This window comes from Saimiri boliviensis, chromosome 10 (genome assembly GCF_048565385.1).
Source record: "Saimiri boliviensis isolate mSaiBol1 chromosome 10, mSaiBol1.pri, whole genome shotgun sequence".
Taxonomy (NCBI): Eukaryota; Metazoa; Chordata; class Mammalia; order Primates; family Cebidae; genus Saimiri; species Saimiri boliviensis.
In genome coordinates, this window is record NC_133458.1 from 73,046,576 (window position 1) to 73,061,540 (window position 14,965).

Sequence of the window (14,965 nt, forward strand, 5' to 3'; positions counted from 1 at the left end):
TCTGCCTCAGGAAAAGTACCAATATTAGACTTAAACAATATAGACACTTTTCTGGGTTCTAGTAAAAATAAGGAGCCTGACATAAAAAGCCATTTAATGTAGGGCTCTTTAGTGTCAAGGGTGGTCTATTTGTGTGGAGGTGTCCTTTACCTGTCATGACAAGGATGTCTTGGATTTCATATTATTTTCTTATTGAAAGTTTGTAAGGTCCTGAAATAGGATAAAATGGGATGGCGCAGTAGAAGGAGAGGCACTGATTGTTCAGTAAGTTTTACTGAACTTTTATATCATTTTACTATTTTTGCCAGGATAAAATGGGTTCCAGAAGATATTCTTTGCTATTTTCTCCTATGGCAGTTTCTTATAAAAGGGAAACAACATGTATATTTTATATGTTATGTATATATATATTTATATATTTTATATTTATACATTTATATGTATATATGCATACATGGAGATTGAAAATGAGAAATATAGAGAAAATTATATATAAAATTATATATACATAATTATATATGTAAATTATATGTGTGTATATATATGTATATATATAGGTATATACATATATATAGGTATATACGTATACACACACACACACACACACACACACATATATGTGGAGTGAGAAAGACTGTTCTCATTTTCGACTTTTTTACTCACTTTGAATCCCAAGAGGAGTCGCCTCTGGATATAGTATTACTGGAAATAAGGCCACCTGATGACTTAGTCCTCCTGATAGAAAAATGGCTATTCCTTTTGCCCAAGCCATTTCTACTAAACATGCAAATGGTAAAGAGAAAAAAGATTTGATAAAGCTCCCATAATATCTCAAACAAGCTGTTTATGAGCAGAGTAGTGACAGGTGACAAATGGCACAAGATCTCTACATGGGCAAATAGCAGCAGAAGACATTTCTATGCACACTGGGCCAAGATTAAGTAATTGGACAAATATGATTGAAGCAGATTTCATCTGTCTTAAAGAGAAATAGAGATTATTGTCAGAGTCCAGATAATTGGGTCTATATGAGTGGAGAGATCTCTTCATTAATTCCCAACCTGTGTAGCTAAAATTAAATTAAAAATAAAAATCTCATGAAGGTAGTCTATACAGAAGAATGGCTAAGAATATACAGAAAATGAAATAAAAAATAAATTACTAAAGAAAGTAAAGGTTTTCTTTCAATCATAACCAATCCTTATATTAAATTATCTGAGCTTTAATCTAGGATTTAAAATTATTTGCAATGAATGCTGTTCTTTTTCAGCATACTTCTAACTCATCTTGCCACAGACTCATGTATTATTCAGGTTGTACATGCTTTGAGTCAAAGCATGCTCACTGTGAAGAATATCAATAGCAGTCAGGTTTCTGAGAAAATAAAACGAGGAGAAGTTGGCAAAGTTAAAAACAAGGTTGCTTCTTTAAATTCTGTTGGTGAACTGCCAATGATTTTTTGAATCCTATATAAGAGGATTTTATTTCTGTTTAAATACACAAGAATTTAGCATTGATAGAAAGTGCTCATGTTTTAAAAGTGTGCTTTTTTCCTCCAGGTTTGTAAGGCTTCTGGACAAACAGCAGAGGCAATTATAATCACAAGAATATAGTGTTGGGAAAACACGGTCCAATGAATCTTGAGTCAAGCTAATAGTATGTTCCTAGTCACCCCCTTCCAGAATGGCACCAAAAGTCTGCTAAATCACACCTCATAGCTATCAGCCCCCTACCCTCTTCAATCCCCCACATATGGAGCGAGGCAGGAGAAAACACTCCTTTGTGAGAGTCTTGCCAGTAGCACAGAAGACGACCCCATTCCAGGTTTTGTCAGGGTCCCAGGAAGCCTTTTCTATATAAACTGCAACGATCAGAACAGCAGATTTTCTCACCTGTCACTTTCCATTCTCTTGAAGATTTAATATGAAAGTTTCCTGAATAAAGAAGAATCAGTGACATGATAATCACAGTAGTAAGATACCAATATAGCTGAAATATGGGGGAAAATGTTCTAGCAAAGTATAACACAAAGCCAATATGTCTCAATATTATGAGTCTGTATAATCCTGTAATTTAAGTTTTTGTTTTCTGCTATCATGGAAATATCTTCAAGAGTGCAAATAAGAAACTAAAGATACAGAAATGACTATGATACGGCCCCTGCCATGAAAAAGATCAAGAAGTATATCCAGAGAGAGGGATACAATTATGAGTGATGTAAATATCATAATCACAGTGTTCAAAGTTCTTGTTTTGATTTAAAATTTAATAACTTGAATGTAGTAGATGAAAGAAATAATTAACACTGTTGATATTTTCAACTTAGGAAGTTAGTTTCTCTTTCATTAAGGTCAAAGATTTAGAAATTATCCCTATCATAAAAATAAATACTTACTAAGTGAAATAACATAAGGAGAAAAAACTTTTTAAGGTCATTTAATGGTAGCATCAAAAAATATTCATGATGAAGAAAGATAATAGTAACCCTTTAGATTTGGTCCTAGAAGCTGTTATGTTATGCCATGGTCTTCTTTCAGGGGGTTACTGATTGCATCAGTAATACCCGGAACCTTATAAGTGATCAAAGGAAGTGAAACATATTGTTCCTGTTTGAATTGTCTTGCTTTCTTAGCCATAAAAAAATTGAATGAGAACCCATGTGTACAAATGGGCTTTGAATTCCATATTCCCTACTAATTTCATGCATTAATTTCTGCTATTTTCTTTTTTGAAAAATCTTATTATTTTATTACTGCTATATAAGGCCCTGAGTTTTCTTCAAGTTCAAGGTTATATCCTGTTTCCAAATAGGCTGCATATGTGTGCTGCAACCTGCATTTTGGTGTATCTGCAGTTTTAAATGAATACGCAGTTACAATGATGGTTGTCTTGCCACTTTCTTACCTTTTTGAGGTAATTACATATAGATTACACAAAAGCAGAATGTTTCTTTAACTTTGAGATTTTTAAATCACTTAATTTATTATCTTTTCCCTTGGAAAGTGAGTTTGACATTGTAATGCCTTAATTAGACATATGGTTTAACATATAAATACAGGATTTTTAGGATGATACATAACACGAAAAATGAGATCAACTGTTATTCCCCTTATCAACAACTGACCAGCAAAAAGAAGAATAAAATTAACAAAGATCTGGAAATAAGTAGAAGAAAGGGCAAGACCACAAACCCACATCGCCACCCTAATCATTTATCAAGGTCCACTGCACAGCCAGAAATTTGTATCTCTTTAAATACCAAGTTACCAAGTAATTGACTAACCATGGAAGTACAGAGTAGAAGTTGACTTGGGGTTGGCAGGGAATATTCAGGCTTTTTAAGGCTTTGTCTTAAATTGTCAGAGGAGGAAGCAAATTGAGAAGAGGGAAAAGGTCAGATCAATCCTTTTCAAAGAAATTCCTTTCTATGGGAAAAGAGGACTGATTTGACCTTTTTCCCACCTTCCTGGAACTAGAATTTAGGGATTATTGTGATTCTTTGAGTACCAACAGGTTCCTGGATGGCGTAGAGGATACTCTAGTCTGCCATGAATGGCCCTAACTATATAGTCTTAGATATCCTACATTTTTCCTAATAATAGGGGAATAATTTTATTTTCTTACTTGTTAAAATCAAAGAGCTGTAGATGCCTAAAGCTTTAATTTTCAAATTAGTAGTTGTTGATCATTCTCTATACTCAAAGAACACCAACAATGATTTAGAAATCAGTTTGAGCCCCAAAGTATTTCAGTCTTCAAACATTCTTTGTTAGTTGGATGTCACCAATTTTTATTTTATCTTTTCCAACAGCTGCTACCTACAGATTTCACATCTGTTTCACTAGTATGCCCATAACAAAAGTTGCTTCTTCCTCTAACTTAAATGAGATTTTAATGAATGTTTCAGGAGCAAGTCATGTGCTTCATAAGACTGCTGCTTCTCTCACGTAAGTTGACAACACAACTTTTAATGAGCATAATCAGAAATGAGATGCCAATCCTATCTTCAGAAAGGCAGATCGCCGTGAGATGACGATTATTATCCAGCCATTTTCCTAACGAACTGACAAGGAGGCCACGTGCACCTGGAGAGACCTCGAAGAGAGGCTGCTAATTGCCGCCCACCATTCACCCAAGGACGTATGACTAACAGACTCAAATGACAATCAACGAGACAGTTGGAGAGGAGGAAGATTCCAAAGACAGCTTGCCCACCAAATAAGACTGACGGGCGAATAAAGACATTCACTCTGAGCAGAAGAAAAACAAGTATATTCAGATTACTTAAAGGAATTTCTTTTTAATATAAAGTTGGGAGGCTAAAAATACTTTGCATCTCAGTTGAATAGCTGGCACTAGCATATGCGTATGTCTAGAAATTGAAGCCTTGACTTAAAAAAAATTTTTTTTTAAGATTAGGATTCTAAAATGACATACAAACTGAATGATACATCAAACAGTTACAAGTTCACTTTATAAAATATTAAGATATTTTTATTTTTGAGATAGTCTCACACTGTCACCCAGGCTGGAGTGCAGTGGCATGATCTCTGCTCATTGCAACCTCTGCCTCCCAGGTTCAAGTGATTGTTGTGCCTCAGCCTCCTGAGTAACTGAGATTACAGGTACATACCACCACGCCCAGCCAATTTTTGTATTTTTAGTAGAGATGGGGTTTTGCCATGTCGCCCAGTTGCCCAGGCAGGTCTCAAACTCCTGGCCTCAAGTGATCTGCCTGCATTGGCCTCCCAAATTGCTGGGATTATAGGCATGAACCACTGTGCCTGGCCTAATATTAAGATTCTTTTATTGACTCTTGACTACTTCCTTTTTCTGCCCCCACCATGCATATGCACGTACCTAAATTTGTTGTAATTATTTCTGAATGCCTGGCAATTTCTAGAAGATCCTTTTAAAACTTTAACTCACTGGGTGACCTTGATCAAAGTCACTTGCTTCCTTAACTGTAATGGCGATAATTTGAAGAGACTACCTGGAGGTTGCATCTATATTAATCATTCAATGACCCCTAGTGAGGAAGGGTTTGGTGTGTTGGCTCCTGTTCCTCCTGGGACCTAAAGACCATAGAAGAGGCAGGAGGAGCTGATAAACAAACTGTGTCGAGAGAGATAGACATTGGGTTGTTCCTCACCATTCTCTGCATTCAGGTAATGGACAGCAAAGTGTCTGACCCTGTAGTGCCCCCTTTCACCATCACGACCAGAAGTGCAATTCCACTGGAATCAGGCTTATCTTACATTTCTGCAAAAGCTGTGATTGAGGAATTTTTTTTTTTTTTAGACAGAGTCTTGCTCTGTCACCAGGCTGGAGTGCAGCAGCGTGATCTTGGCTTACTGCAAACTCTGACTACCTGGTTCAAGCAGTTATCCTGCCCCAGCCTCCTGAATAGCTGGGATTACAGACATGCACCACTATACCCAGCTAATTTTTATATTTTTAGTAGAGACGGGGTTTCACCATGTTGGCCAGGATGGTCTTTATCTCCTGACCTCGTGATCCCGCTGCCTGAGCCTCCCAAAGTGCTGGGATTACAGGTGTGAGCCACTGCACCCAGCCAAGGATTTTTAATATTGTACTTTATACTTGGAATCCAGGTCACAAAAAGTAAAATAGCTTTAAAGTGCTCCAATAGGATAGATTGAAATGTGATCTTGGCAAGCATGATTAAGAAGATGAAAAGATTCTTTCATCTTGATAAAACTTGACCCTAAAATGTAGAAGCAAAAGCCATAATCAATTTCAGACAGGTAGCAAATCTTATTCTTTAAGGTGATGTTAAAAAAATAAAATAAGTTCATTATTTAAATCCATGAGCAATGAATATTCATTGAAAAAGCATTAGGAAACAGAGAATAAAAATTGAAGCCAACAGCAAGGTTGCTAAGAGCTGTTCTGTATTATAAAACACTTGGGCTGGAAAAATCAGCAACAATGCCTTATTGCTGTGTGCTCTTGGTGAAGTCACTTAGTATTTCTAAATATTACTTTTCTTACCTGTAAGGAGACTATAAAATCTATATTACAGAACTGTTGTGAGGACTAAATTTAATAACACAGTTAAGGCAATTATACAATTACTGAAAAATAGCCAGTGCTCTATAGAAGGTAATTGTTTCTGTTATTATATTTTATTATTACTCACCATAATCTCACTGATAACTTTGGTTCAACCATGTTTGCTAAGATCGTTATGAAGTTATTTCAAAGCCCTTAAGGTTCCAATATCTGTAAAGCTTTTGTACCCATGGGTTATTTTCCATTGTTCTAACTATTGAGGTAACAAATGAGATTGATTGTTTCCAGTCCCTTGGGAGGCAGAATTAACTGCTACACTATTTGGAAGGAGTAGGCACTACAAGAGTGAACAACAGATTCGTCTTGCCAACTGGTACATCGATATCATGGCTGGACACACAATCCATCTGATAGGATATAAGAAGTCTATTATATCATAATCTTGGCTTGTTTTAAAATAGTTATCATATACAACATGTCATTTGATCTTATAACATCCCCTCTTTTTCCAAACTCTTCCAAAGATTCCATACTATGTGCAAAAAAAGCTTCTAGCTCTGCAGGATGGTCAAGCCTCATAATGACCTAATTTTAACTTTCTCTTCCCTTCACACTCCCTAGGTTCCTGATAGAGTTATCTTCTTTTGGGTTCTCCAAACGTTGTAGGCTTTCTCATATTCCTTACTTTGCTGATATTATTTTCATTCCTTAGAGTATATTTTCTCAACCTTCCATCTTGCTGACAAAGCCAGCCCAGGCTCAACTCCAGTGCTTCTTTTTTATAATGTCTTACCTGCCTTCCATACTCAATTCATTAACCAGTCTGACCTCTTTTAGGGGCTTTATTATGTCCTACTTCTTTTATAGTATGTTTTTTCTGTATTTGTCTCAGTTCTTTTATGAACTGTGGGGTCCTTGTGGGCAGGAAGTCTCTCTGAGAATGTCAGCATCTCTCAAAGAGTATTGCTTACAAAAAGAAAACTCTTAAACATGCTTAACAAATTAATTTTATTTGATACTTGTGGCAAATTTGTTACTGGATCAGGAAGGCATGACTAACCTTTAGCAGACGAAGAAACTAAGGCTTGAAGTGGGTGAAAGGAATGTGTCATAAACTCCATTATCTGATAAGGCAGACCAAAACATGATCTTTAGATTCCTAATCTAGAAGTCTTCCTACTCCATAACACCACTCTTATTATAGCTCTGTGCTATAATAGGACAGGTTGAGTTACCAAATGAGTGTAAGCACTTATCCCTAAGCTATCTGCTACTTACTTGAGAACAAAGGACTATGACATGCAGAGTAGTGCTTGGGAAGGGGCTAGTCTCATCTTAAACCAGCAAATCACAATTAAGAATTAAAACATAACTGGACAAAGTTAATGTCATTTCAGTATGTCTACATGCCACAGAGTTACCCTTTATAGCAATTTTAAGTAATATTTATTTAGGTCTTTATTTATTTTTGCCTTATCTCCTCAAACAGAAAGCCACTTGAGGGCAAGGGCTATATTTTATACAAATAATACATCCAAAAATGTGAAATAAGTAGGCTTCATGTATCTTGTGCACCTCCTTTGTGTGGTTATGTATATTGATAGGAAATAACAATATTTGACAAGAAAATAACTTTGGTAAAAGCAAATTTAGGTTAGCATACTGGGATGGGAGTAAAAACTTGACTGGCTATAAGGAAGACAGGAACAATGCATTGAAATACTTAGCAAAAAATACTAAACCTGCCTTGCAAATGGAAGAATACATTTTAATGTCCTAATGAACAGAAAGTCTTCTTCATTCACTTATTTGGTATAAATGAGTTCTGTCTAGAGAAGAAAGAAAATAACATAAAATATGATACCCTTGTCCTCTCCCCAGGATTCCTCACCACTTCTTCACTTCACAAATACCTGATCTGTGGAATTGCACAGTGCCCCGTGCTTAGAAGAGCCCAGTGTTTGGTTTAATGCTGAATTCTTAATTTTTGAACAAAGAACTCACATTTTCATTTGGTACTGGGTCATGAAAACTATGTAGCCAATTTCACTTACCACCTTTCAAGTCTGTAAGATGTCTTGCAATCAAGTTTCTCCTAAACTAACAGGGTTATGGGGAATGTCTTGCTTTCTCTCTTAGCCCAGTGACAGGAAACACTTTATTGAAGAGATTTTAAGAAGAAAGGACTGTGAAATCATACAAAGTTCAACAGTCTCCCTGCAAGTTGATGTCTGGAAAGAATTATATGAGTAGGAATACTGGAAACTGCAAATCCAGACTTCCTGTAACATTTTTAAAAGCATTCATGAGAGTACAGTAAAAGATCAGCACTTAGGCATTGTGGGAATCATCTCATGATATTCGCGTTGGCCCAGAATCTTATTAGAGTAATGAGTCTGGCTTTAGCTCTTTATCTTGAAAACTGAGAAATCTTAAAAGAAAGGGACAGAAATTAAAACAGTAGGAAATGGAATCGATTGAAAATGTTAAAGACCTTGTGTTAAATTGTCTAAAGTTCACAGCTTCCATCAAGTATATAAAGAAATAGCATTTGAGCAATTCTTTTTCTAATATTGCAAAGGAGATTCTTCTTGAATGGGATGGGCCCAAGATTGTGGGAAATTCGAGTGCACTGTATAGCAAGAAGAACATCTTTTTTCAACATAGGGTAGGCAAAGCCATCAGAAAGAAAGTCCAATATGAGTTTATTGATTGAAAAGGTATGATAAGCAGTATGCCATGAGTGAGAAATAGATACAGGTCAAGATGTCCATTTAGAATGTACATTTAAAAATATTATCATTATTAGTTATTGAGAAGAAAACCAATAGGATAAGTGAGGTTAATCATGGGAGAAGAGAATGACTAACATGAGAAGAAGGGAGGCAAAGAGAAGCAAAAGGAATTAGTTACTAACATTCAATTGATTACCTGAAAATACACTGAAATCTCCTAAGATAGGAATGGAATGTTAACATAACGTTGAAAATTCTGAAAGCCTTTCTCTTTCTGCTATGTATGCTTCTCTGCTTCACAGCTACCTGTCATTTTCCTGTGTACCTTTCTCCAAAGATTCCCTTCACATTCTATCAGGAAAGTTGGTGGATGAGGCTGGTGGTAGCAGTAATCGGAGGTTTCATAGGCAAATCCAGGCTAACAAAGGCACATCTTCTTTGGAGATTCACCTCCAAGGACAACAGACAGACTTAATCCCTTTTTTTGGGGGGCGGGTATCTACTTGGGTAAACTGAAGAGACTTAGATAACCATCTTAAAAAGATATATTTTTTTTCCTAGAAAATTTAACTGTTTACATTTGGAAGAGGGATGGGGGGAAGAGAGAAAGAAGTGGGGGAGGGAAAAAAGGAGGGAAAGATGGAGGTAAGGAAAAAGGGATAGAGACAAAGACAGAGAAGGGATGGGTCAGAGGGAAAAGAGGCAGAAGAAGGAGGGGGAGAGAGAGAAAAAAAGGAACAGAAAAAAAGAGAGAAATGCCATAATACATCAAAAAGTTAATTTACTTCTACAAGTCAATTTATAACTAGATAAGCATTGTTTTTAAGAGGAAATGAACAGACATTATCCATTGTGTCTTTTCTTTCCTTCTCTGAACTGTATTAACTCCCCTCTTCCTTCACGTAAAAGCAGTAATTTAGCATGCCAACAAACATACGTAACCAAAGCATTCTTTTGAACATTATGCTTATAAATTATCTGGTGATAAATAAGATACAAAGGGAATGGCCTATGAGAGGAATAAGAGATATGAAATGGATGATGATTAAATGAAAGCCTAAAACTGAAAGAATGTTTAAAATATAAAATGTAAGTTGCAGAGTAAATAAAAAAAATAAAATACAGGAAATAGTGTAATAATGTAATCACGAAGGGAAATAAAGAAGGTTAATTGGGATGAGGTACTAGGGAATAAATAAGAGATTTATTCCTATGCTTGTGTTATATGCTTTCTTTGTTGGATATATAAATATAAAACAGAATTTCTAAAAGCATAGGGAACTTCATGAATCCTAAATCAGATCAATAATTTACTAAATTTGATTAGATGCAACCACTGAATAAGTCATACCAATTCTTGGTTCTGTGTTCCAAACTTAGTAGGAGTAAAAAATTGCTGGTAATGTAGTTCTCACCTCTCAAGAGGCAGTTTCCACCTATTTGACATCACCTGAATCCAAGCTAAGAGTAGAAATGATATAAGTAGTTGAAAGTCAAAGTACACGCTTTATTCTTTGCCGCTGTAATACAGTTTGGAAATGTATCTATGAAGGCACTAAAGCCGAAAAATCAGCTCATATTGAAAACACAGAGTGTAAAAAACACAATTGTCAACTGTTTATCTATATGAAGTGATTTTCATGGGCTTTTCCCCTGAAAAATGTCACTGTACATGTTAAACAAGTGTTCAAAGAGATTTACTATGAATTATTCCATGAAATGTCCTATATTGTTTTAGACAGGTTCCTTTCATTGGTGGGGGTGGGAGGGTGCAGTATACAATGCTACCTTGACTGATTATATTAACCACAAAGCATAGCAACAAAATAAAACAAAACTTTTGATGTTTGCAGATTTGGGATGATTGCTTAGCGCACAAAGATTTCTCTAGTAGTCATGTCTAGGCAACCCCTCCCTTCTTTTCGGGAATTATATTCCCTTCCTCCTAGATTTAGACACATGTGGTCAGGCACGGGGGCTCACACCTGTAATCTCAGCACTTTGGGAGGCCGAGGTGGGCGGATCACGAGGTCAAGAAATAGAGACCATCCTGGCCAACATAGTGAAACCCCGTCTCTACCAAAAAGACAAAAATTAGCCGGGCATGGTGGCACTCGCCTGTGGTCCTAGCTACTCAGGAGGCTGAGGCGGAAGAATTGCTTGAACCCAGGAGGCGGAAGTTGCAATGAGCCGAGATTGCGCCACTGCTCTCCAGCCTGAGGACAGAGCAAGACTCAGTCTAAAAAAAAAAAAAAAAAAAAAAACAGACACATGTGCCAGATGTGAAGTGTCCTTTTCTTATGACTGCACTTCTCCAGCAATGAGGTGGGAACCTGACTCTACTCATTTCAATGCGCTTAATCCTAGGACTCTCCAGTAATTATACCTCCACACAGCATCCCTGACCTTCAGGGAACGTTTCAGAGTTTAAGAAACAAATTATCCAATTAAATGTCCTTCCCAGGTTTTTAACCCTTTGTTGGAGGAAGATAATCTCTCTTCTCTGTTTAAATACTGTGACTGTGTGAACCTGGAGATGCTGGAAGCATGTTTATATTCTTGTGGAAATGTTACTCAGAGATAATGAAGCAAATCAGAAAGAGAAAGAATGCTCAAAAAGTTAAACATGGGATTACCATATGGTCCAGCAATTCTACTCTCAGGCATATATCCAAAACAATTGAAAGCAGGGACTCAAATAGGTATGTACACCAATGATCACAGCAGCATTATTCACAATAACCAAAAGGAAGAAACAACCCAAAAGTCCTTCAATAGATAAATGTATAAAGAAAATGTGGGCCAACCGGGTCCCCTCTGCACAGCAACATGGCAGCTTCTCTTTCTCAGCATGGTGACTGGCTTTCCCTCAGGAACTGTTGCCACAGGCAGACCACGCACTGGCAGCCTGAGACCACCATGCAGTTATGTTGCTTTTTATTAAGAGGTGTCAGGGAAAGCCTCAACTGCAAAAATGGTATATCCCAGTATTGGACAAAGAGAAGGAAAAGATGACAGAACTTGTTCAAACCACTTTAGCACATAAACCTAAAATGTATAGATGTTTGAAGATTGTTTACAAAAGATATGCCAATCTGTATTTTTGCTATGCTATTGAGAATCAGGGCAATGAACTAACTACCCTGGAAACAATTCATCATTACATGGAATTACTTGACAAGTATTTTGAAAGTGTGTGTGAACTTGATATCATCTTTAATTTTGGAAAGGTTTATTTTATTTTGGATGAATTTCTTTTGGGAGGGGAAGTTCAGCAAACATCCAAGAAAAATGTCTTTAAGGCAATTGCACAGGCTGATCTACTGCAGGAGGAAGCTTAAACCCCATACAGAGTTCTCGAAAAAATTGGACTTGCATAACCCTCCTCCTTGTTGATGACTTCTTGTGACATTTCACACACTTAGATGACCACTGTCTTCACATCCATGTTAGCTAATGGTGTAAAATGATGTCTTGTTAGTCTTATTGTTTTTCTAAGCCACTTCATTCAAGCCTATACAATTTTCTAAGAAGGAACTTTGGTTAATCAAATGATAAGTTAAAGGACTGAAATATGAATGGAACCGAAAAATCTGACTTTTGTGGATATTTTACAGTTTATAGGTCAGTTTCTCTTAATCTGATTATGTGCACATGTGAAAACGACGCATCTGTATACATGTAAAATGAAGCAACCAGGCAAAATACATTTATTAACTACTGTATTTGACAAAGGAAATTCTTAAACTATAATGTAAAACCTCATTTTATAAAACCAAAGACTATTGAACATTTCAGTGTACATAAGAGTAAAAGGAATTGGCATGTCACCTATTGAATAAATGGAAACTTAACCTTGTTGAAAATTTAGAAAGCAGATTTATGCCAAAGACTCCTACTGAAGCTATACACCTTTAAAAAAGTGGGGGGCGAGTAGGGGGAGAATATAGATTATTTTAAATGACTAAATTGGAATGATGCTTTTTACACTAAAAATTATTTCTTAGGCATTCTGAACCTGGAATGAAAAATGGGATTGTTTTATGATAGCAAGCAAGCAATTTTTAAGATGAAGGCACATTTGACTCGAAATGAATTTTTTGTGCTCATAATCATTTAGTTGGATTGTTTTTGATGCCCCAAAATAAGGTAGAAATGTTAATTTGCCAGAGATTGTTTATAACAGTATCACACAGAAAACATGCTGCTCTCTTCACAAAGTATTGTGTGTAAAGTCAACATATGAAGTATAATATTCCTTCTGTGGTGCTTATTAAAGCCAAATTTGTTTTGCTTCCCTATTTCTTCCCTCCATGTAAAAGTGCTATAAACTTCACAGTGGCTTCTTTTCTTTCCATGGCACTGCCTAGTTAACAGAAGTCTTACAAAAATTTTAAATGAACCCTTTCTTTTCTTTCTTTCTTTCTTTCTTTCTTTCTTTCTTTCTTTCTTTTTTTTTTTTTTTTTTTTTGGAAATGGAGTTTTGTTCTTATTGCCCAGGCTGGAGTGCAGTGACTCATTCTGGGATCAATGCAACTTCCACCTCTCAGATTCTAGCAATTCTCCTGACTCAGCCTCCCAAGTAGCTGGGATTCCTGGGATAACAGGCACCTGCCACCACACCCGGCTAATTATTTTTGTGTTTTTAGTAGAGACACGGTTTCACCAGGTGGTCTCAAACTCCTGACCTCACCTTTCATATAAAAAAGTGAGAGTTAAATGAAGTAAAAGGGCATTAGCTGGCCCTACATTTTTTACAGCTATATAATTTTCCAGCATCACTTTTCTAAGTACTTGTAAGTATGTAGACATGTCTTCATGATTTATACTTTCACTTGTATATGCTGGGATAGATTAAGCTTTGTTATGACAATGACCAATATTCAGGCCATGTGAGCACTGTCTTATTGCATCGCCAATTAATTGTAATCAATGTTGAATGTACACAGACACAAAAGTAAAATGTGGAATATACCTACAATGGAATAGCATTCAGCCATAAAAAGTTAAACTTTTATACATATGATAACATAGATGAAGCTTTAAAACACTATGCTAAGTAAAATAAGCCAGACACAAAAGAACAAATATTTTATGATTTCACTTATATGATGTACCTTGCATATATAATTTATAGATATAGAAAGTAAAATAATAGTAACCAGGGGTTGGGAGTAGGGAGGGATAAGGAGTTATTTTTAATGAGTACAGTGTTTCTGTTTGGGATGATACAAAAGGTCTAGAAATGGTTAGTTGTGAAGGTTGCAAAATATTGTGAACATAATACCATCAGGGCTAAATGCCCCAATCAAAATTGGATAAAAAGCCAAAATCCATTGGTGTGCTGTATCCAGGAAACCTATCTCACATGCAAGGATACACAAAGGCTCAAAATAAAGGAATGAAGGAAGATTTACCAAGCAAATGGAGAGAAAAAAAAAAAAAAAGCAAGAGTTGCAATTCTTGTATCTGATAAAATTGACTTTAAAGCAACAAAGATCAAAAGAGACAAAGAAGGACATTACATAATGGTAAAGAATCAGTGCAACAAGAGCAGCTAACAATCCTACATACATATGCACCCAATACAGGAGCACCCAGATACATAAACAAGTTCTTAATGACTTACAAAGAGACTTAGACTCCCACACAGTAATAGTGGGAGACTTTAACACCCCATTGTCAAAACCAGACAGATCAATGAGACAGAAAACTAACAAGGACATCCAGGACTTGAACTCACACCTGGACCAAGCAAAGCTAATAGACATTTACAGAACTCTCCACCCCAAATCCACAGAATATACATTCTTCTGAGCACCACATCACACCTACTCTAAAACTGACCACATAATTGGAAGTAAATCACTCCTCAGCAAATGCAAAAGAGCAGAAATCATAACAAACAGTTTCTTAGACCACAGTGAAATCAAGTTAGAACTCAGAATTCAGAAACTACCTCAGAACTACACAGCTTCCTGGAAACTGAACAACTTGCTCTTGAATGTTGACTGGACAAACAATCAAATGAAGGCAGAAATAAAGATGTCCTTCAAAACCAACAAGAACAAAGACACAATGTACCAGAATCTCTGGGACACATTTAAAGCAGTGTCTAGAGGAAATTTTATAGCAATAAATGCCCACATGGGAAGCAAGGAAAGATCTAAAATAGATATCCTATCATCAAAATG

General features: G+C 36.2%; 1 protein-coding gene across 1 annotated transcript; it reads left to right on the top strand.

The window, feature by feature from the left end:
• The first annotated feature begins 8,999 nt into the window (after nt 1-8,999).
• Nucleotides 9,000-12,112, top strand: LOC101027487 (AP-1 complex subunit sigma-2-like). Its single transcript, XM_010345592.3, has 2 exons — nt 9,000-9,006; nt 11,697-12,112. Exons 1-2 carry the CDS (start codon nt 9,000-9,002, stop codon nt 12,110-12,112), a joined length of 423 nt encoding a protein of 140 aa, XP_010343894.1.
• The last annotated feature ends 2,853 nt before the right edge of the window (nt 12,113-14,965 follow it).